The sequence below is a fragment of the Maniola hyperantus genome, chromosome 3 (assembly GCF_902806685.2).
Source record: "Maniola hyperantus chromosome 3, iAphHyp1.2, whole genome shotgun sequence".
Taxonomy (NCBI): Eukaryota; Metazoa; Arthropoda; class Insecta; order Lepidoptera; family Nymphalidae; genus Maniola; species Maniola hyperantus.
The window spans coordinates 11608077-11629894 of NC_048538.1; the positions used below are offsets into that span (position 1 = coordinate 11608077).

A 21818-nucleotide genomic window follows, 5' to 3' on the forward strand; every position below is an offset into this window, starting at 1 on the left:
GTAATTTTGTATGAATAGGCAAAATGAAGATGTAGATAAAAGGTGATAGAAAACCTTCAAGAATTTATACCAACTAATATTATAAAATGTGAAAATGTATTTTGTCCGTCTGTCTGCTAGCTTTTCACGGCCCATCCATTAAACCGATTTTGATGAAGGTACAGAGATAGCTTGTGTCCCTGGGAAGGACATAGGCTAGGAAAATCAAAAAGTTAAAAGGGCTTACTTGTTAAATACTTATTAACCAGCGCGAAAAATAGTAGGAATAATAATTATTCCAGGAAATATAGAGACGATAGCTTAGACCTAGTGTATGCTCAAATATCAACATCAAACCGTTTATCCGCCCATATACCGTAGATAATAATCAATACGATTTACATCATGAAATACATACAACCTAATTAAATATTATCTAATTTAGACGTACAAAACCGCGAGCAAAGCTAGTGATTAAATTAAATAGTCCAATTGAGTGCGGCATGCGTTTGCAATACACAAACCATTAATCTACTACGGAAGAGCTTTCAGTTACCGACCACAAATTAATTACATTACAGAGTAGATTACGAGATTATGTAATGAATCAACGTTTTTATGCAACTTTTTTTAACAAAAATATCAACAAAAACTTACTTTACTAGGTATATAAAATATGTGATGCTATATCGATGACGAAATACAGAAAATACTTACCAAAAATATCATAACTAAGAAAATATAATTAGGGTAAGATCCAGGTTTAATGCGTTGAAACCATAATATTATAGCATATTACGATATTCGTCCGATAAATATTTATTAGATTGTTGACCCGCGGGAAATATGCTAATATTTTAATGTTAAATTATGACGTGTTTCTTGCCTATTAGTAGTGTGGTAGTACATCGTAATCATGACGACAAAAAAATTATTTTCATGATTCTGTGGTTGCATGGTACTAGTAAGATTATAGCAATAATATACAATCTCTTTGTATTATATTTACATTTTATAAACGAAAATATTAAATGAGATTAGCGTGGGATTAATTGGTCATGTATATGTATATCTATGTTAGTGACTGAGTTGTTTATTTAAATTAGTTTTTGGTAGACAATGTAGCGTTTTGCACTCGTTGATTAGATTATGGAAATAATGACTACCTACTTTCCGAAAATGAGATATTAAAAAAACTTTCTTCAAAGTTGTTATTAATATAGGTAGTTCACTCTGATATAGATCTCTGAGAAAGTCTAACACAATATTATGATAAGCATACTATCATATTGTATTGATAACAACTGCAATCTCGTCTGTAACTTAAATCGAAATTGTCGATTTGGTCGTTTTTTTGTCGCTTGTTCAATAATATTTAGGTCAAATAAAAAATACACATTTTCACCTTTATTTTAATCGTTATATTTATGTTAAAAAGTTATATTGTAAAAGAGCCCTTATCTACTTTAAAACTTTGTTTCTCTCGGTTAAAACAACGGCCACAGCCCATAACGTGAATAAGACTTGACAGTCTTCTAAAATTGAAGACAAGCTGTTTAAATAAATAAAAATTTTATTAAAAATAAATATTTGAACATGATGTATTGTATAATTATACATCATTGATACTTGTTAGCCTTATCGCTATTTTTATAGGCAAGCTGAAACCGTGTATTAAGCCAAAAGCTTGTTCATAAAAGCTACAAGCAACAGTCATCATCAATCATTAACTAACATGACAATTACATTTAAACTCATCCAAACGGGTGTCAACAATTTATCTATCTAACGCGCAAAATGTATTTAATGGAACGCAAAACACTGCATTGTTTATTATATAATTTATTATTAACGGTGCATTATAATAAATTGCAAACAATTGTTTTGACGGCACGATTTCGTTGTATTCAAAACAAAACAAAAATTAATGTTAGTGAATAGACGACAACCATTTGTAACACATTGAAATTGGTAGAAATTCATTTTCATTTGATGAATTTATTTATTTTTCTTCACAGTGATTTAACAGGTGATTTTTTACGGAAAGTGATTTTTCAATTTTTGCACTTACAAATTGTTTACTACATTTCAACTAGGAATAATTATGATCAGGATAGGTGGGTATTCATTCAGTAAATTTTCGCACTTATGAATGTAAGTGTGAAAATTCGCTTTCCATAAACGTAGCAAACGATTGTTGCTACATTAATTTAACTAGATGTTTTTCCCTTTCTAAAACGCAGCGACACGAGTGTTCTTGCTATGCGGTGCCCTTGAGCTTTATATTTATACAATAAAGCGGATTGAATGCTTTATTCTTTTAAACTTTATAATATTTCGTGTCGTGGTTTATCACAGACTTCATGTAACGTAGCATGAGTCACGTAATCAAATAAAATGGTTTTTCACGTGATTTTTCACATGCTACCTGTGAAATGGTCCAGCTCTACAAATTGGAATAGTACGTTTGGAAAATTATTTGTCACGAGTTGGGCGTCACGAAATAATTATGTAGAGTTACATAAATATTGAATAGGCAATGCATTGAGGGTATTTCAATTAATAACATTCGCCATTCACGCTGGGAGTATTTGTTTTGTGGTTAAATTATAATGGAGTTACTGATAACAACCTGTCTGATAGTAATAAGCTAAATAGGTAACAGCAAACAGAGAATAATGGCACAATTAGACGGACTGAAATTTATGAATCTAATTTGTATCCCCCTATTATTCGAGATAGCGATGAGGTTCACGGCCGTAAGAAAGAACCTCGCTATCAGTCACATTTAAGGTTTTAGCATTGCGTATCAAAATTAATTAAATGTAATGGGAAAGACTTTTTGTAAAATGAAATCATTACCAACTCAGTGTTTTTTAATAGAGATGCAGTAATTATTATTACATACTATTATTAGAATTAAGATGAGCTCGAGACTTGGTCGCTAACTAACTTATCGGCCTCATAAAAAAAACTCAGTGTCACTCAGCATCGCCTGATACATCATGAAGTTTCTCTACATGATCAAATTAGAAATAAGGAGATACCGTAGCAGAACTAGAGTGACCTACATAACTCAGCGGATTACGTAGCTGCATAGTTCGGAAAACCGATAGGCATTGGTGTCCCAAGGTGCTAGAATAGCGATCTCAGCGATCTCGCCCTGGAAAGCATAGCCTTTGAAGGTCCTCCCCTCCCCCCACTAACTGAACAGCTGACATCAAACGAGCCGCAGGGAGCCGCTGGATTCAAGCGGCGCAAGATCGTAGCATGTGGAAGTCAACGCATCACATCGCATTACAACGCAACGCTACGCAACGCAACACAATGCAACGCAACGCATCGCATCGCATCGCAATGCAACGAAGATCTTTTTCCGTGGATTTTCCAAAAAACTACTTTCATACAAACCTGGTCCGGTCCTGCCAATAATAAACATACATTTTGGCGATTCATTTTTATATATAACAGAATTTTTTAATTTTAAAAATTATGGAGCACCGCACACTTAATTTAAATTATTTGAGAACTAAACTGTCCAGCATTAGGTAAATATATGTACTTACACATACGTATAAGGTTTATAATAGAAATATATATTTTTTAAAGTTAGTGTGAAAGACCTTAAGTCCACTGGACCGTAACCTAAAGAAGGTAGCGTAAAATGACACGTGTAGGATACAAGATCAAACATGGGAAGGTCTTAAGAATAAATCTTGTTTATTACGTTTGGTCTATTTATTACCAAGTAGGTATGTGGTTTTGGCGTCGATCCAAACTTTACATTGACCGTGAATTGGATTCATTCTTTATCGGATTGATCTTCAGCGTTCCATCACCTGAAGATCTGATTTATATCCACAAGATATTAAGTAAGTTTGTTGCCAATATGCAAACGTATTTTGGAATCTTCCTCGTGTAGTTAAGTTGAATAAATTTTTGCATATTCGTATAGTTTCTAAGTTGCACGTGACATAACTTTATCTACGTCGTATGGCTTGTTTTATTTTTGTTATGTAATCTATTGCAAAATTGTAATACTTTATCAGTCTGTTCAATGATCTGTACATATAAAGTTCATGGTACTGACTGACTGACTTACTATATATCAACGCACCGGCACAGCCTAAACCACTGGTCGTAGATACATGAAGTTTGGAGAGTGTGTTCTTATGTAAGGAGTAGGTATCCACTAAGAAATGATTTTTCGAAATTCTTACCCATTTAACTCACTTAAGGTTAAATGGGGGTTTGAAATTTATGTAGTCCACGCGGATGAAGTCGCGAAGTGCAAAATAAAAGGAATACAAAAACTACTGTTTGATTCTTTCTTTGTTGAAAAGACCGAAAGGTAGGTAAGTATACCGATCTAGGTAAATGAATTAAGATTTCATCATGAAACTTATCTTAGTGTTGATAAGCTAATAAACACAATTATCGTAAACATAATAATTAATCAATACCTAATAGAGCTACGAAATATCGACACGGCGGCCTATGTAATTATTAACTAAGTACACACTGACCTCTATCTATCGCGGTATCCTTGTACTCATTCGGTAAACAACGCCTGGTGCAGACTAAACAAATAATATACGATGAGTTATTGTGCTAAGTACAATAACTATTGTATTATAGTTACGTAGCCACCCATATTATGTACATATGTGTAGGACAGTTTCACTTTGCAGATGCCATTCTAGAGATGGGAATTTTAGGATAGGTTAAATATTAATATAATTATTAATTATATAAAACACAAAAAATGTTTCTACCTATATCCGTTATAGACTTCCAATTGATGTGCCCCAAACCGGTTTCATAAGAAAGGCAATAATGCAATGCCAACAAAACCACAATTCGCCTTGAACTAAAAAAAAATGCCGTTGAAGATTCTATTACCAATAATACACACAATCAAAAATTTTTAAAAGGCACAATACCTTATTATTTCCCAAAAGTAAATAGTCGTCAAAAAGTTTCCCAATCAAATAATTTTTTTCGTGACAGCAAAACGAGCACCACATAGACGTATAACCATCTTACATCAAAACATAGCGTCAATTTTAACAAAAATTGATACACTAGAAATTGCGGTGCATGAACTACAAAATAAAAATATAAATATTGATGTTATATGTCTGAGCGAAACTTTTTTAAAACGAGGAACTGAGCATAATATTAAAATGAAAAATTTCACTGTAGCATCGTCATACTCAAGAGTTAAAGAAAAGAGAGGGGGAACATGTATCTTAATAAACAAATCGTTAAACTTAGATTTCAGAACACTTACCTCTATCAGTAAATTGGCAAAGAAGTATGAATGTGAATGCTGTGCGGTTGAGATTCCTAAATGTAATCTTGTTATTTGTTGTATATACAGAGTCCCGAAGGATCAAAACATTCAGAACTTCTTTATTAAACTAAATGCAATACTAGACATCTTAACACGCAAAACTAAATGTAAAGTAGTAATCTGTGGAGACTGGAATATAAATGTATTGTTAAAAGATAATAAATTTACCCATGAGCTTAAAGGCGTACTTAGCAATCATAATATGAATATTCACATAAATGTCCCTACTAGGCGCAATGCATGCTTAGATTTATTTGCCAGTAATATTAAGTCAGTCGATAGTGGAGTTCATCTTCTTGGACTGTCTGACCACGAAACAGCACAGACATTGTCTTTTGACATACATACACAAAAGACCTTTACATATTGGTACGACTATAAAAGAGATTATAGCAAAGAAAATACACGTAAATTTAGAGAATGCATAACAGCGCTATCTTTTGTTGAAGTATATGAAATATTAGATATAAACGAAGCATTTGACTATTTTTTGGAAGAAGTTAAATTATTTTACAATCTTTGTTTTCCGCTTGTAAAAATCAGATCAGAATTTAAAAACAATACCGTAAAGTGGCTATCGAAGGGTATAAAAAAATCAAGTATAGTGAAGAGAAGACTTTATTTAAATTATATCAAATCAGCATGCAATAAAAACATAAATAAATATAAATATAAAAGCTATAATAAGTTATTGAGAAAATGTATAAATACGTCTCATAAAATCCAAAACACTGCATATATCGCTAACCACAACAACAAATGTAAGGCAACATGGTCAATTATCCAGGATACAGTCGGAAATTTGCCTCCCAAAATTAATATAGACATCATAAAAAACGATAACACTGTCATTACGAAACCTGAAAAAATTGCGGAATCTTTTAATAACTACTTTATACAATTAACCAATAAACCTAAGATGAAAGTTCGTCATACCATAAAAGAGAAAATAGAATTTAACAGTAATAGTTTATTTCTTACACCTACCGATTCAAATGAAGTTGTAAAAATCATAAAATCTCTACGGCAAAGTTACGCCGTAGGAACTGATGGCATCAGAACAGATATCGTTAAAGAAGTTGTTAAAAAAATTAGTGTCCCCTTAAGTTATCTAATTAATAAGTCATTTGAACTGGGAAGTTTTCCAAATAAGTTAAAAGAAACTGTAGTTAATCCAATATTTAAAAAGGGGGAAAAGTCTGAAATGAATAATTATAGACCAATAGCTCTAATTACTATATTTTCAAAAGTTTTCGAAAAAGCTATGTATTCAAGATTAATTAACTTCATTGTAAATTCAAAAGTTCTAAAAAAAGAGCAATTTGGATTTCAAAAAAATAGCTCCACAACTAAGGCATGTTTCAATCTAACCAAATTAATCACTGAAAGTATAAATGATAAAATACCAATAGTTACTATATTTCTAGACATGAGTAAGGCATTCGATTTTGTTAATCACGACATACTGCTTTCTAAATTAGATAAGTATGGAATACGAGGAATCGCCAATGCTTGGTTTCAAAGCTATCTTAGGAACCGAATGCAGTGTACAAAAATTACTAAAATAATAAACGGCGAAAAGTTAATCGCTCAATCTTCTTTTATTGCCAACTGTTCTGGAGTTCCACAAGGAAGTATCTTAGGACCTATTTTATTTTTACTTTACATAAATGACCTGCCAAACGTTACCCAGCATCATTGTTTATTATTTGCCGATGACACTACCTTAATTATTAAATGCAAAGATGAAAAATTGTTTGAATCAGATATAAATCAGACGTTTACCGAAGTAGTTCACTGGCTCGAAAATAATAATCTACAGATTAATATTGAAAAAACTAAATTTGTTGCGTTCAGAACTACAAAAGCTAGGGAAATACCTATAACGATTCAATATAATAATTCAATCATTGAAGAAGTCAACACAATTAAATTCTTAGGCATTACATTAGACCGTCACTGCACCTGGAAACAACACATTAATGACCTATGCAATAGAGTAGAAAAGTTTGTGTATGCACTAAAAAGACTTAGGCAAGTGTCAAGTAAAGAAGCGGTGCTATGCGCGTATTATGGATATGTGTCGTCTGTACTCAGTTACGGAATTGTTGTCTGGGGAAACTCAGTAGATGCAGATAGAATTTTTAAAGTCCAAAAAAAATGCATTCGTGCTATATGTAACGCTCACTTTCTGGATAGCTGTAAGCCCATGTTCAAAGAACTTAAGATATTACCCCTACCTTGTATCTACATTAAGGAAGTCTGTATCTTCGTCAAAAAGAATCCCGAATACTTTAAAACTCATGGCCAGGTTCTACAAAGAGTAACAAGGCATAAAGATAGACTGCTTGTACCCAGAATCAAACTAACTTTATATAGACAAAATGCATTTTGTATGGCGATTCAAATATTCAATAATCTACCAACGGCCATGAAAGAAATGACACTTCCTAAATTTAAACGGAAGCTACACGAGTGGTTATTATTTCATTGTTTTTACTCGGTTAATGACTTCTTAAACTTCAAAGAACGATAATTTGGCGGATAAAGTGTTTGTTGTTAACAATTACTAATCTAAGTACTATAACTAATAATAATTTTAATGACAGCATGTTGACATACTTCTCTCCACTTTTGATGTCTGTTTAAATAATATTTTATTAATTTTAATAATTGACATTTTGTAATCGCAATATTTTATTTTGTTTCGTACTCAATATTCTCCTTTAAATACTAATTATTGATGACTTATTTAAATTAGGTATATATTATTGACATTATTGTACTTAATAACATTGCACGCCATACTTGGTAATACACTGTTTCCAAAAAAATATTGTAACACCACTTCACGTGTATTTTTTGCAATAAAAAATTATGAATTATGAATTATGAATTATGAACTGTCTATAATACTGTAGCGAACAATACCTACGCTACATTATTGAAACACGGTATGAGAGACGGAGATTCAACTGTAGTTGCATGTACCGACAGGCTTATCGGCTGCGACACACGCCGTGTTTGTTTATTGCCAACCTATATAGAAACCTTGTCTTATGCTTACGTTGTCAAGTTTGGCACTACTGTTCACCTAGTAATATTGTCTACAAACCCATTGTCATGACTATACAGCTCTGTAAGTTTACAGCATACAGGGCTTTGTAGATATCAGTGTTTAAAAACGTGACGTCGAAGTCGATGGCTCAGGAGATGGCAGAGGAGAAGGAAGTACAGGGGCGGAGGGGTATACAGAAGACTCGATTAAAAATATGTTTAAAATATTATAATGTAAATAACCAGTATATACAAAGATTAAAAAAACCGTCCAAGTGCGAGTCAGACTCGCGCACCGGAGGTATTTTTTTCGACATTTTGCACGAAAAATCAAAAACTATTATGCATAGAAATAAAGTAAAATCTGTTTTAGAATATACAGGTAAAGCTCTTTCATATTATGATATCCCACTTGGTATAGTTATCTTACTTTGAAAATTGGAAATACTAATTATTTATTCATTAAAACATATTTTTTAACCACAAATCCTTTGTTTGTGTTATAAGACCTACCTACCTGCCAAATTTCGTAATTCTAGTTCGACGGGAAGTACTCTATAGGTTTTTTTGACAGACACGACGGACAAACCGAAAGACAGACAGACAGACAGACAGACAACGCAGTGATCCTATAAGGGTTCATTTTTTCCATTTGAGGTGCGTCGTTATTATTATCGTAAGTATGTTATTATTGTTGTCTTATCACTATCAAAGTCATTAATTCAATACAGAGTTCTATAGAAACATCAAAAGCTCTACGTCATTCTGATACGTCAGCTTCTTCAACTATAACAGATAACCCTTTACCCTATTATACTTGCTCATTGTCTTTTATTTACGTCAGGTCACAAAATGCAGTGACTCGGGGCAACGATGAGATTAGGCCGTCTAAATTCAGGCTTAAATTTTAATCGCTGTTTAAGGCTTACCTAACGGAGGCACTGAATCGCTGCTTTACGAAACATATTTTGGCAGTAGTTTCTTACTTGCGCGCCAGGGCTTCATTACGGAAGGGTTTATTATGTAAACCATACGCGAATAGGCTTGTATCAACGTTAATGGAATTTGAATATCACGCATATAAGTAAAAAAATAGTAATACACGCATCATAATCCTAATCCAAATATGTATCCTAATGATAATTTAAATATATAAAATCAAAAGCTGACTGACTGACTGAATGATCTATTAAAGCACAGCTCAAACTACTAGATGGACGGGCTGAATTTTGGCATGCATATTATGATTTTTGGAAATTCAACCCCTAAGGGCGTAATATTGGGGCTTAAAATTTGTCTAGTTTAATTTAATTAGCTGAAATTTAAAATGGAATATATGCTACTTTTTGGAAATCTGCGGGATTTTAAAAACTCATATCCACGCGGATGAGGTCGTATGCTTCTTTATAATATCTAAATCTTTATAATTACGAATCATGAATATCAAAATATTATAAGGAGATACTCGTAATAGTGCTCTCATATTTTTAGGATAAATGAATTTCTACCAAAATTATCGCAGAATTTGTGGGCGTAAATGGCAAAATTATTTAAAAGATTAGCCAAACAAATCCTGAGTTATTAGTTATAATGGAAAAGAAATAAGAGGAAACAGTCCATGGATAGTTACAGAAATCGTGATCAGCTAGACGCGTTATTTTTCACTTGGCTTTATTTTTACGCGGAGCTACATCGACGGGCAGCATCGAACGGGATCCTAATCAATTTAATTTATCAGGGTTCCCCCGAGGCGGCCATTCACTTCATTTAATGCGCGTATTTTGCGGCTGGGCTGATTGTTTTGAACCATTCAGCTGTACGGTCCATTTAGATTAATTATGGGATTACTTAATTTCATTGTGAATTATGAATTAAGTTATCACGTTACAATAATGAAATCATATTAGTGTATTATATTCAAAATTGTAGTATCAGTCATTCTTCCGCGTGAAAATACTTTTGTATTCAAACTTTAATGACGTCTTTTAACGCCTTTCAATCTAGAAATTATAAACGAGATACCTATGTCCAGCAGTCGACGTCCATCGGTTGACAATGATGATGATGAACTTTTTTGTTTGACTCGGGAGGTCACGATCTACAGCCGGAAAAGCGAGCCGCTAGACCAACGAAGCAGTTCCAATATATTAATTTATTATATTACTACCCGGTTACCCGGGGGCAAATCTAAGAAATGTAGATGCAATCCGTCAGCTACGCAGCTGCCATAAGAAATATTAATTATCACAATGAAATAGGAAAGATGGCAATCGAAGACCGAAATGAGGATAGAATTACGACGGTGGCAGCATTTGTCTCGGCAACTAATAAAGGAGACAATATTGCACTCGATACGTATAAATGTGTGAGCAACATTTGGGGCGTGATATTAATTCCGCCAGTAATTGCGATCGGTTTCCACCCCGGGCTGCAGCCATGAGCCATGAATACGGGAGTTACCGCTATTTGTTCCTGACTTTGCGGTTTAGGGTTTTACCTCGACCCCGTCCTATATATTTTATTTTCTACGAGTTTTGTCCAAACACAATAGCCGAGTGGATTATCAGGACTATTCCAATAGTACCTACCTACTAGCTTTGTACGCGATAATACTAATTGGCGATTAAGTGGTTGCAGAACTACCAAATCATCATGAAATATTGTTTCCGTAATTCAAGAAACTATGTAATAGTTTTTTAGTAAAATAGCTTTGTAAGCCTTAAACCTCATTTTTAATAGTCAATAGGTATTTCAGTTGCTATATAGCATGTGGGGACTATAACGACTTGTAAAATTAGCTGCCCGATAACTCGAACATGGGTGCTCGTAGCATATCAATCAATCAATGAGCCTGTTTGCGTCCACTGCTGGACATAGGCCTTCCCTAGAGCGCGCCACCACACACGATCCTCTGCCTTCCTCATCCACCCACTTCCCGCTACCTTCTTAAGGTCGTCAGTGCAGCGGGTTGGAGGTCGTCCCACACTGCACTTGCCGACACGCGGTCTCCACTCCAGAACACGTCTGCCCCAGCGGCCATCGGTTCTGCGGCAGACGTGGCCTGCCCACTGCCACTTCAGCTAGCTAATTCGTTGAGCTATGTCAGTCACTTTGGTTCTCCGACGGATTTCCTCGTTGCGGATTTAGTCTCTCAGAGAGACACCCAACATAGCTCGCTCCATAGCACGCTGAGGAACTTTGAACTTGTGGACAAGGCCAACTGTCAGTGTCCACGTCTCAGCACCATACGTCATCACGTAGCCCATAGTACGAATTAAAAAATAATGTACATCGACCTTTAGATAGAGATAGCGGTTTTGTAGTCTCTGTCGTTTAGACCGACAAAACGTCACATAGGTATGAGTGACAGAGACAACGCTCGACAAAGCCGAAATCTCATTCTAAAGGTTGATGTACAATTATACTTCTGGCCGGCTACTGCACACTCCGCACACGGCGGCGTAGCGGTCGCTTTCAAAATGGGATGCGTTTTAGGAAACCCCACCACTCTGAATCTACGTACGTATTAAAATGGTTCATATCCTGTTGACCAGCTGCTGGCTTATTAAAATTAAGCCTTTAGAATTTGAAGCCGCTTAAAAGACGATAACTTATAAATTAACAGGCAACTGAACACAAAATATGGCTGAAATTATTTTAGATGCTATTGTGTAGACTCGTTTAAAAACGAAAAATGTTGCTACACGGAAGCAATATTGAATTTCAAAGTTGTGTTACCAAATAACACTGTGCCTGCATACCCAACTGTGTGTGCAACCAATTAATTTCTGTCCTTGTTCAGAAAAAGTCATCTAGAACTGCCGAGTTATATAAGTACAACTTTAGAACTTTGTAACAAAATTACGTCAAGTTATCCAACTTCATATAAAGTAGCCGTTGTAAGCGGAATACTTTCACGTACAAATTCTAACACGTAAAATTCACTGGTCCGGAGCCAAGATGTAGGCATAATGTCCACATTTAGAGATCTTTGACGTGAAATGCAACTTGAATTACGCTTGGAAGTACGAACTTTATATTTTATTGGGAACTTTTATCGATTCTCGAGGAGACTAAATGGGTTGCAAAATTTGAAGAGCTTTTAGTTTTATTTCTAACTAGAAATAAAACTAAAAGCTCTTCTTTCTTCTAGTTTAACTAAACTTGAAGATTCAGGAGATTTACGTTTAAGGTTTGATTTGCTGTAGATATTTGAGACTCGAGATTTAATAGAGCTTCGTATGATTGCCATTGCGAGAAAAATAGTGGTAATAATAATATTATTATGTACAGCTCAGCCTATTAAGTTATTTAGATATATTATGTAAGTTTGTCCTTTTGTGACGCTTTAAAACCGAAAAGTAATTCGCTTAAACCTGGGGAAAGTTAATAATAATGTTATAATGAAAGGGTTCAAGTTTTGCAACTTTTTTTTGTTGTTAAAATTGCTGCCTTAGAATTTCCATAAAACAAAATTATTTTATGTCATCACACATGAAAGGTTATTAAACATAAGTATAGCCAAAAACCAATATCTCCCTATTTTATTTTGAAATGTGTTCTGATAAAATAATATTATTATATTATTTTTCACACGGATAACTTTGACATTTACAACCGATTTCCTCGTGTTTTGTTAGAAAACTTAGTTGTTTCTTGTAAAAAGAAAATAAGGCGTCGTCTTCTTAAAGATAAGTAGGACGTAACTCCATTCGGCAAAAGGCCTCTCGACTCAACGGCCGTGTAGTGCTACCAAGTTGTAGAGACCTGCCACTTCTCTGGTATCGGCAAAAGATTGGTAGAAAATAGGGGTTAGCGTGAGGATGTGGTGGGTCGATTATTAGTGGTCGTGTTATACACAGTCAGCTCGATGTGTGAACGGAGGTCCTCGTTATTTTCAATTTCCATATACTGTAAGGGTGGTAAATCGGGCGGAATGGAAATATACCCGGATACGGAATAATCTACCACCTTACAAAGATTAGAGGAAAAAAATAATTTACTTACTTGATCTATCTACCTAGTAAAGAATAGAAGCTAGCCGTCGACTCCCTTGTAATGTATATGAGGTGTTATAAATGAAATTTGCTAGATGTTAGGCAAAATTGTTTTTAATGTAACTTTTACCGGGGTCGCTTAATACATAAGGATGGCTAATAATGCTTAGTTATTCTAGCTTAATGCCAAGACTTAATTTAGATACATTCGAATGCCTTAGGTAGATAGTACATAAATCTATGTTTTAAATTTAAGATGCCATTGGCATGGAATAGACAATGACACAGTAAAATTCATAAAATTGTTTCAAAATAAAAGCTCAGTAGTAAAGACAGGGTTCTTACTGTACACATACACTAAGAAGGTTCACTAAACTGTTGCAGGATACAAACATTTGCTTACTTGTAGGTGCGAAGACTGCAAGGTAGCTGGACGGCATCGGCCAAGATCCAAAACTCAATTTATTTGATTCTTCACAACCGAAATGTTTCATTACAAAGATTTTCACCAAGTCTTATCCATAGCAATTAAGTTGTCAACGTGAATGTGCAAAAGAAATAAATACGAAAACCGAAAACGCAAACGGAAAACTAAAACGGAAAACTGAAGCTAAACGTAAAACGTAAACGTAAACCCTGTAACAAAGAAAAACAAGATTATAATTTGTGCTGTGTGAAAATTTCGACACGTGGAATTTTCCCGATCAAACACAACTCACCTATTGAACTCCTGGCCACCAATGGTTTTCAGAAGTCCACCCACAACCCATTATCCTCATTTATTTGGGAAGTTAAAATAACTGGAACTGAAAGAAATCATGAGATTAGGATTTTCTCTAACCAAACCGCCATTTTGTCGAATCCACATTACTTGATTTTTCACTCACCATAACTGATGAAACATTGAAAATACGTTAGGATGACTAAAATTTATGACTATTGTATTTTTCCAGGCGAAGCCATGGGCGAAAAGAAGTGAGATTTTCCTGGAACGAAAAAAATTCGTCTTCACATGTTGACTCCAGGAAAATTCTAAATCTCAGCAATCGGTGTTGCCAGACGCAACCCGAGTGTGGCCGCTCTCAGTTAGTTTGATCATAAAGCCAATTCATTTTTGAATATTTGCGGAACCTAAGGATATATTATAAGAACCGTTTTGTTAATGACTTAACAATAAACAAATGATATTATGGTTTTATTTAATTATTTTGTTTTATTTTTACGACAATTGACAACGAAGCAAACGCCATCTATTGTGGCTCGAATGAACTCTGAACATCGACCCACGCGTAGTTCTGCACCTTGATGCTAGGTGGCACCAACATACTTTGAACAAAATAGATTTTAATTAAAAGCGAAACGCTAATTAGTAGTTCAAAATTTACAACGTCACAATACAAGCGCTCTTACTATAGTACGTTGTCGTGTACGAGTATGAGGGTGTATTAAGCTATGAATCTTATAAAGGCTCCAGTACATATTTTAATATGCTTAGGCATTTTTTTAAATATTACTTGGTGGCATTATGGTTTGTTTTGGTTGGGAAAAAGTAAAAATCTGCTAAAAGGTTGTTTAGTGAATTTATTGTTTTTTTTGTAAAGATTAACGAATTAATTTCGCAAAAAATAGCACAGGAATCATTTATAATGTTTTTTATCTCGCGTTGCGTAAAATTTATAACGGAAGATGGTGTTATTATAACACGTTTCAGGCAACAGCACCGGCACTCACGGCAAGGTAGCGGAGGGTGGGAGGGTACAAGGAGAAAATTGTATTTCCATTTTTACAATTTCAATTTAGTATTAATTCGAGTCTGGAGCCCGGTCGGGAGCGCCGCCACATGTAAAATATGGATCGGCTAAGTGAAATTAAAATGCTCTATAAATTGCGATTTTTGCAAGTCCTAAAGTGGAGAAGGCTTTTTATTATTTATCGCCCGAGCGCTCGTGGCCGACGTCGACTTACTGAAAATCGCTGTTATTATTCAATTTACTTGTTTAAAGTTTTTACTTTAATGCCAGTTTTCATTTTTTAAGCCTATAAAGACCTTCCACGTCTTTTGTATCGAATATAAAAGTTTATAAAATTGAAACTCTATACTAAATAAAATTTTACGAAATGCATTTATTTTCTGTAGTGTGTTTCACTGTAATGGATTTGAATAAATTATTTTATTGAATGAATTATTTTATTGTTTTATTTCAATACATAAATATAATTTGTTGGTAGTAGGTATACGTATACGTAATCTCTATATATTGTTATTTTAGGTAAATTTTTTAATTCACTATAGGCACTCGCTTGACCGTGATGGAAAGACACACATGGAAAGTAATGATTTGGCCTAAGATGATTCCTAGAAGATGCCGCTTCACTCTTATTTCTATATTAACCACTTAAGGGTACCTACAGTGTTTTTTATATCATTTAAGATATGAGTGGGTCAAAAGGGATTGATAAAATAATGTGCCAAAAAAAAGTGACACGCAGTCAGTGAATATTATTAACGCAATCACTGAAAAGTACATGGCAATTGAGTTATGATGCTAGCTTACTTGATTTGGCTTACTTTTGATACTACGTGTACCAATGGGTTAAATATTTTATTTATTAAGAAATACGATGCGATCAGTACCCTTATTATAAATGCGAAAGTGTGTCTGTTTGTTGGTTTATTGGTTTGTTGGTTTGTCCTTCAATCAAGTCGAAACGGTGCAACGGATTGACGTGATTTTCTGCATGGGTATAGATAAAGACCTGGAGAGTGACATAGGGTACTTTTTATTTTATCCCGGCAAATCAAAGAGTTCCCACAGGATTTTTAAAACCTAATTCCACGCGGACATAGTCGCTGGCATAAGCTAGTGTTAAATAATAACCAATTATTTAACACTAGCGTATGGTACAAACACCAGTTGTTAGCTATTAAACACCAATTACAACAAAGCAATAAGAAAGGCAAATGGAGAGAAAAAAAAAAGAAGCCAATCTTAGTACCGACCTAGAACAGTCTCCGACCGCCATGTGGGAGGAAAAAAGGGAGGAACACATTAAAAAAAAAAAAAAAAAACAATAATAGTAACTAAAAATTGTATTTTCTATTAGGTAAGATTGAATTTTCTTTTTGTTACAGGGGCTTTGGGTTTATCACATTCAGCGACCCAGCCAGCGTAGACAAAGTTTTAGCGCAAGCAACACACGAATTAGATGGTAAAAAGGTACGAACTTTTCATATCTTGTTTCGCTTAACACAAAATCTTTTGCTGAGTTAAAAAGTTTTCTTTAATATAATAGAGCCTCAATAGCTCAACGGGCAAAGCAGTGAACTGAAAACCGAAAGGTCGACGGTTCAAACCCCGCCCGTTGCACTATTATCGTACCTACTCCTAGCACAAGCTTAACGCTTAGTTGGAGAGGAAAGGGGAATATTAGTCATTTAACATAGCTAATATTCTTTAAAAAAATAAGAATAATGTAATGTTTATTAAAAATGGAAATTAGACTGTTTTTAAGAAGATATTTTTGCTTTTTAATTTATCAACGTTCAGATTTAGGTTGCCGCAAACCACAGAAGCATGTCTCTTTTTTTAAAATCTTATTTAGAAATCTTCATTACATGCACATATACAGGAAAACAACCAATAAAATATGTAATTTTTTTTAAAATTATTTAATATTTTTAAGAAATAGGTATATTTTTCAAAGCATGACAGCGGTTAAGATTATTGCACTATAGTTCCATGATAGGTAGGTACCTACTTAATATTTTTATCTATAGGTATGTAACTCAACCCAGGGTTGAGTTAGACACCTATAATTATTTTTATATTAGAAATACTTCAATAATAAATAAAACATAGCTACAAAATGAGGAAAATCAAGTACCATAGAACTATAAGGACGATAATATAATCTAATCAGAAGAGAGATTTTTTTGATCTAATGAAACACTATTCCCAGCCAACAGGACGCTATTTTTTGAAGCACGCGCTTTATAGTATGCGACAGGTCGACATGGTAATCGGGAAGGGAACGCCCTGCACACCCTCACAGCTGCAGACGTGTGGACAAGCGGGTCGTCCCCTCTACCACATACCCCGATTGCCATCTCAACCTGTCGTGGACTATAGGTGTCTTAAGGTGCGTAAACCCCGCTCCAATATTTATATCATATAGTCCGCGACAGTTGAGATGGCAATCGGGGTATGAGACCGGGGTCCCGCACACCCACACGTTACCCACGCTTGTCCGCACCAGGGGCTGTGCGGGTGTGCGGGGCGTTCCCTCGCCGATTGCCTTCCAACATGTCGCGTACTATAGTCTGTGTTGCTGCGCGGATGTGTCACACACACACAAGCATTCGAATTTATTTTCGCTTTTTAAGACATAATAATTGTTATGAGCTTTGCTTATCTGGACTTTTATAATAATAATAATTTATGTTTGATCTAACTTAACAAGTCTCACAGCAACAGATATAAACTACGAGCCATATAAGATGATTGTGCACGTCATATAAAATTAAACATCTCAAAGACATGTCTCAATTTCTAAGCGTTATGACAGCAGGGAATAAGTTCCTGATTTCCTGAGAGTTTATTGTCACATTCAGAATGTCATAAATTCCGTGTCCCCGGGCAAATGGCCTCTGCAGCCATCATAAAGCGTAAAATCACGGCTGCCTTATGTTTTTCTATCAAGATTTTAGAATGCCTACGTACATGTATGATTTTTGAGTTAGGTGTAGGTAATAAGGTACAAAAATATATATAAAAGAAATGATAATAATTGTCGTATCGATTTTTTAGGCAAAATGTGCTTGCTATTTTAACTTACCTACTTATATTACCTAATGCTGATACCTGATCAGTTTTTATAAGTAAAAAGTGTTTTTTTTTTTAATTACATGACTTTTAGTAATGGAAGTATCTATTGTATAAAATAATAATAATTATGCGTAAGTTTTTATTCCATTTAAAATTTACAGCCGTGTAGGTAGTTTCACCTCTATTTCGCGTTTAAAATTAATCAAGAGCATTTTAAATGGTCAATTTATTGTACAGGCTGATGCTTTATTTTATTGAATTCATTGTCCATTTATCTTAGTTTCAAATGTGGCACGAAAACCGACGAATAGGTCAACTGTTGCAAGTGTTTTATTATTGGACGAAACGGTTATTTCTATGAGCTAAAAATATTGCTATCGCATGAAATGTTCCTGTTTTCCTATAAAAAAAGTATTGGAACAATATGAAAACAAGCAGTGCTGAATTTTTTCATCTCTTTCTAAAATAGCATACTACCAATTTTGCTATTGTATACGTACAATATAATACTAATATTTCACTCAATGCTGACTCACTTTCATGATTTCCTGTACTTTTAAACTTCGAGTTATTCCTACATACAGAATCTACTGTTTTGTTCGTTGATTTTTTGCAACACCAATATTATTCATCATCGTAAAATGCTACTAAACATTTAAAATAATAAACTTTTCCTATATTTGCCCTTAAATTTTTTATGGTACATAGAAGTTAAAAGGTAGTGGTGTATACAAAACGAAAGTATAAGAAAACATTGTTAGTTATCCAATGTCTAGTCGTTTATGTAGATAATAATCATCTTTATCTCGGGTTTCGAGACACATTACGAGCTCTCGTCTATAATAAAGTCTCGTATATGGCACGTACAGATGTATAAAAAAGGCGATTTCTATAGCTCGCCGCGAAGTAATCTAGACAAATTACAGCGCTGTCGTTGTTTACTTTGATTAAATTGTAGCCGACTGGTGGAAGATTAGCTGAAGCCTCGCAAATCGAGCGAGAAGAGCATTTACTCAATTTACATAAAACCAACGCGGAAAATAGTTCGGTGTTGATGCTACTGCTTTGTAATACTTACTTAAAGCTGCGTGTGCACTGGTGCGGAGAAGAGAGGAGCAGTTAATCAGTCAGTCAATCAGCCAGTCAGCCAGTCAGTCAGCTTTTTAATATGTAAATTAATTTGTTTAGTAATGGATTATAGTAATTCATTTGGTGGTGAAGGTACACTTTGTTATTATTCATTTTGAGTCGGCTAAATAAAATACAATTCCTACATAGGTTATTATCGCAGAAAATATCTTCAGTAGCACGGAAATAAAAATTTTGTGCTATCTTACTTGTAAGAAGTAGTGAAATAGTTATTTATTTTGTTTATTTTTAACTGACATAACCATTACATTTGAAACGTACCTACTTTGCCGTTTCATCGACATAATCCACCCTTTAAATAAAAACTTTTCCCATTTATATTTTATTAAGAAATACTGGAACTTCAGTTTTCCTATCAACTTTGTTCGGAACACATATCGACTGGAAATCGCTCCAAGCAACTACACCTAAGTTATCGTATGAGAACTTTTATTTACTTTAGCTATTAACTATGAATTAATTCTGACGTATTTCTTAGTTGCTTAGTTTAGTACATTGTGATACGAGGATAAGGATTGTGATCAGAAATGAGGAGATCCGTAGGAGAACTAGAGTAACCGACATAGCTCAACGGGTTGCGAAGCTGAAGTGGCAATGGGCAGGGCACATAGTTCGTAAAAACCGATAGACGTTGGGGTCCCAAGGTGCTGGAATGTTTAACCATAAACCTCGCATCGAAAGACGCAGTGTTGGAAGACCCCTCACTAGGTAGACGGACGACATCAGACGAGTCGCAGGGAGCCGCTGGATTCAGGCGGTGCAGGACCGTGGCGTGTGGAAGTCCCTACAAGAGACCTACGAGTATGTCCAGCAGTGGACGTCTATCGGTTGATGATGATGATGATGATGATACGAAGATGGCATGGAACTATAAATCACCTTTTTGCAAACGACATTTGCAAACGAGTTGACGTTTGCATCATATGCGTTAACACACATAAGATGCAGGACGCCGATTTTCAGCTGTGACCCAGCTATCTGCATGCCAAATTTTAGCCCCATCCGTCCAGTAGTTTGAGCTGTGCGTTGATAGATCAGTCAGTCAGTCAGTCAGTCACCTTTTCTTTTATATATTTAGATTATTTGAACCAAAACACGATCGGTAAGTTTTTTTCACGTTTATTTTATCATCTTAGAGTGATAACGTAATAGAAAACGATATTGGATGGAACGATAAAAGAGCATTGACGTGTCCTGAATGTGACACAAATACTTTCCCATCATACAGCTAAATGGCATTTACGATCTGACATTAATAAATCATGTCGACTTTTAAAATATGTAGCGACGGAATTTTGCGAAAAATTAAAATTTTCCCTTACGCTGGGAACTTTCAATATTTTACGTGGTTTCATATTGGCAGTGTTTAAAAATGTGATGTACTTTATACTTTACGGTCCAGCTGTTACCAAATTCAGATCTACTTACCTACTTAGTAATTAATATACTAGTACGTACCTATACGTACCTACGTGAAGTTCTAGTGCAGTGTTTCAGTGAAAGAGTTACCTACTAGTTGATACCCACTACTCCGATAATCTTTCAAGAATTTTTGTATGTTAACAGCTATGCAGTTTTCAAGCTATTTCTGTTCCATATTTCATCATAATCAGCTTATTCTGATAAGATCATTAATGTTCACCATTAAAATAATAAAAAGACCTTAGTGTATAATGTTCTAAAAGGTATGTGATTGTTTGTACTTCAGTAGCACAATAACCTTTTTTTGATGTATATGTTTTGAGCGCTCGCGCAATAACTCACCGTTATGCGCAAAAAATTAAGGTATCTGCATAGCAAGCGCCTGATTTCAGACGTGTTTACAAGTTATACAACAATTCAAATAGCATACTACAGCAAATTTATGCAGCTTCACGGTAACATACTTCAATGGCTGCATTGAAAAGCATTTTATTTTCATGGACGACGGCGACTACCTAGCTCATATTTTTGAATTCAGTCTGCGCGGAACGTGTTAGGTGGTAATATGAATTTATGATCATGGCAAATTAAATGCGTTAAAGTCGAGTCGATTCGGCGGAATACGCATCGGAATTTAATTAAGCGTTTTTTACACTTGACTGCCCAATGCGGGATTCGTCGGCTGACTACTTATTCGGTACAGTATACACTGTTGCTGTCGCTTTTTTTAATCACGCACGTAGGTACGTGTAAATATTTAATTTTCATAAGCATCGGCCTGTAGGAATTTAAATAATATTTTTGCAAGGCGGAAAGCAAATAATCGTTCGTCTGCTTTTTGAGGGTTCCGTACCTCAAAAGTTATGCTCACTTTGTTGGCTGGCTGTCAATACCCTTTTTCTCAGGAACGCGTGGAGGTGGCCAAATACTCTGGTCTACAATCCCTTGGAGTTGCGAAAAAAATACAACTTCTAAGTCAACGGAATTAAAAGATCGTTCGAAGACGGCCGTTTATGACGCATATATTAATCC

At 34.7% G+C, this 21818-nt stretch overlaps 1 protein-coding gene and 1 long non-coding RNA gene across 8 annotated transcripts in view; one reads left to right on the forward strand and one right to left on the reverse strand.

Annotated features, from left to right (window-relative positions):
* Rbp6 (RNA-binding protein 6) overlaps positions 1-21818 on the forward strand; it is a 703560-nt gene that overhangs the window by 291652 nt on the left and 390090 nt on the right. For all 7 annotated transcript variants that reach the window (XM_069509333.1, XM_069509334.1, XM_069509332.1 and 4 more), the window contains exon 4: positions 16523-16607. In XM_069509333.1, the coding sequence (XP_069365434.1) occupies positions 16523-16607 (85 nt within the window). The remainder of the gene's footprint in view (positions 1-16522; positions 16608-21818) is intronic.
* LOC138404702 (uncharacterized) lies at positions 13916-14666 on the reverse strand. Its single transcript, XR_011238525.1, has 2 exons — positions 14277-14666; positions 13916-14195 (listed from the first exon to the last, which is right to left on the reverse strand). It is a non-coding gene; the product is annotated as an uncharacterized lncRNA (long non-coding RNA).